A 2,048-nucleotide genomic window follows, 5' to 3' on the forward strand; every position below is an offset into this window, starting at 1 on the left:
GATCCTGGAAAGAAAATGAAAGTTTCTCAGGTCAAGGGTGGTACATCACATTAGAAGGATTTGCGGGACTAATGGGAGCAAGGAATGTCCGGGCTTCACTCACTCCTCTCCATGCAGAGATGGAAGCTTTACTATGGGCTATGGAATGCATGAAAAACTTAAGACAATTTCAGGTTACATTTGCGACGGATTGTTCTCAATTGGTGAAGATGGTTTCGGAACCAGAAGAATGGCCAGCGTTTGCAAGTTATTTGGAAGATATACACATCCTGAAAGAGAGTTTTACTAGTGCAGAGATTATCTATGTACCAAGAATGCGGAACAAGAAGGCGGATAGCTTAGCCAGAAGTGCTAGGAAAGAAACGTCTTTTGTAGTTCACATGGATCAATATCTCCCAGTGTGGTTCACAGAGTCAATATGAGTCTGTAAAGTTGATGACAAAAAAAAAAAAAAAATTACAAAGTTCTGACTAACCTCGATACACAAAAGTCTACAAAGAGAACATATGATAGTGGATGATCTCAAATAAATCAAATAAAACAAAGGAAATACATCATCTAAATAAAAATAATAACTATTTTAAAAAAAATCACAACTATGTAATTATGTAATTTAGTCATCTACACCTACTTCAGCTCTCAATACTGTAACATGTCATATAAAAGGGATCACATATCAATAATTTCATAAAAATAGATAACTAATCTTTTAAAACTTAAAACATATATACAGCGTTAGATCTGTGAATTGTCATTTGCATAATAAATATATGCCTTAAGCTTTAATAACTTAAGAAGAAAATAGTGCAAAATAAAAAAAAAATTAAAAGAAATAATGTGAATAATATCTTATACAATAAAGTAGACAATAGTCTCTTCTTAGAGTGCCACATCACCAGGGTGAAGGGTGCAAATTAGGACAGGTGTCCTCTCCAATTTCTTCATCTCACTAAAATTTTCGTACCAAATCTATGGGCCAGTTGCTGGGTCTTATTTTTGAATGTTTTGTATAGTTAGGCCCATATGTATTTAGGGTTACATTATTATCCTGCTTAAGTTTACAGAGCATCGACGTTTTCACCATACAGCTAGAATTCCGATCGACACTATATAACGTCTGCCATTTACATTTTTTGGTGTTTAAATCCTAGCATTTATGTCACTTATACCACCCTCCCACTCTCTGGCTTTTAATGGAGCTTATCATATTCTAAGATAACCGCTGGAAGCTCCATCTATAAATGTGTTTGCTCCCGACGATGAACAACATTAAATCTGCAAAAACTAAATGCACGATCCCTGCAAAGCATCAACTCAAAAATGGAGAAATCCTCCATCATGCTCGCCGATTTGAAAGCTTGCCGGTTCTGGCGGTGGTGAGATTCAACACCGGCACATTCCTCACACCACCGCGACAAGAGCAATTCATAAGCTGCATCTGGTATTTGGTTGTACTTGTTTCCTTCATCATTTGTCGGTTAAGTGAATTATAGCTTGAGGAGTAGCAAAGATGTTGCAAGTCTAAAAAGTGAAATACATTCTGCTAGAATGTTTGTAATAGAATCAATAATTTTGACTCTTCAGGATGTTTTTTTGTTTGTTTGTTTCTTAAACAGGGAACTGCAGCGGAGGATCGTTCCAAACAGAAGCTGATCTCACATAACGATTCATCAGGTTTTGTTTGTTTGGTCTCTTTTTAGATTGTTCAGTCGAGGATAGGTTTGCTAACGAGATTTTATTGCATCTATCATCCTATTTTCTCTTATAGATACAATGTTTTTGTGTGTGTCTTCTTTCAGGTTGCAGAGTTTTAGGTCCCCATCAGTGTTAAAACAACACAACAAAACAAGTTTAGCAAGTTCTATGTTAGGTGACCGACTCCACCGTCACCATCCCGCTTCAATGAGATGACTAACTTTGTTTGAAATAACTGTTCTTAGTGTTCATTTTCTTCTTCTTATTTTGATTTAAGGGAACTTCAGTAATCATGAGGAAGATGATAGAGACGGCTTTTCCTTAATTATTTTTAGATTGAGAATGCATAGAAG

At 35.9% G+C, this 2,048-nt stretch overlaps 1 protein-coding gene across 1 annotated transcript in view; it reads left to right on the forward strand.

Annotated features, from left to right (window-relative positions):
• Window positions 1-1,814, forward strand: part of LOC106321144 — a 5,051-nt gene extending 3,237 nt beyond the window's left edge. The window contains exons 4-5 of the mRNA XM_013759458.1: window positions 1,617-1,679; window positions 1,800-1,814. Of these exons, the coding sequence (XP_013614912.1) occupies window positions 1,617-1,679; window positions 1,800-1,814 (78 nt within the window). The remainder of the gene's footprint in view (window positions 1-1,616; window positions 1,680-1,799) is intronic.
• The last annotated feature ends 234 nt before the right edge of the window (window positions 1,815-2,048 follow it).

This window comes from Brassica oleracea, unplaced genomic scaffold, assembly GCF_000695525.1.
Source record: "Brassica oleracea var. oleracea cultivar TO1000 unplaced genomic scaffold, BOL UnpScaffold01264, whole genome shotgun sequence".
Lineage (NCBI taxonomy): Eukaryota > Viridiplantae > Streptophyta > Magnoliopsida > Brassicales > Brassicaceae > Brassica > Brassica oleracea.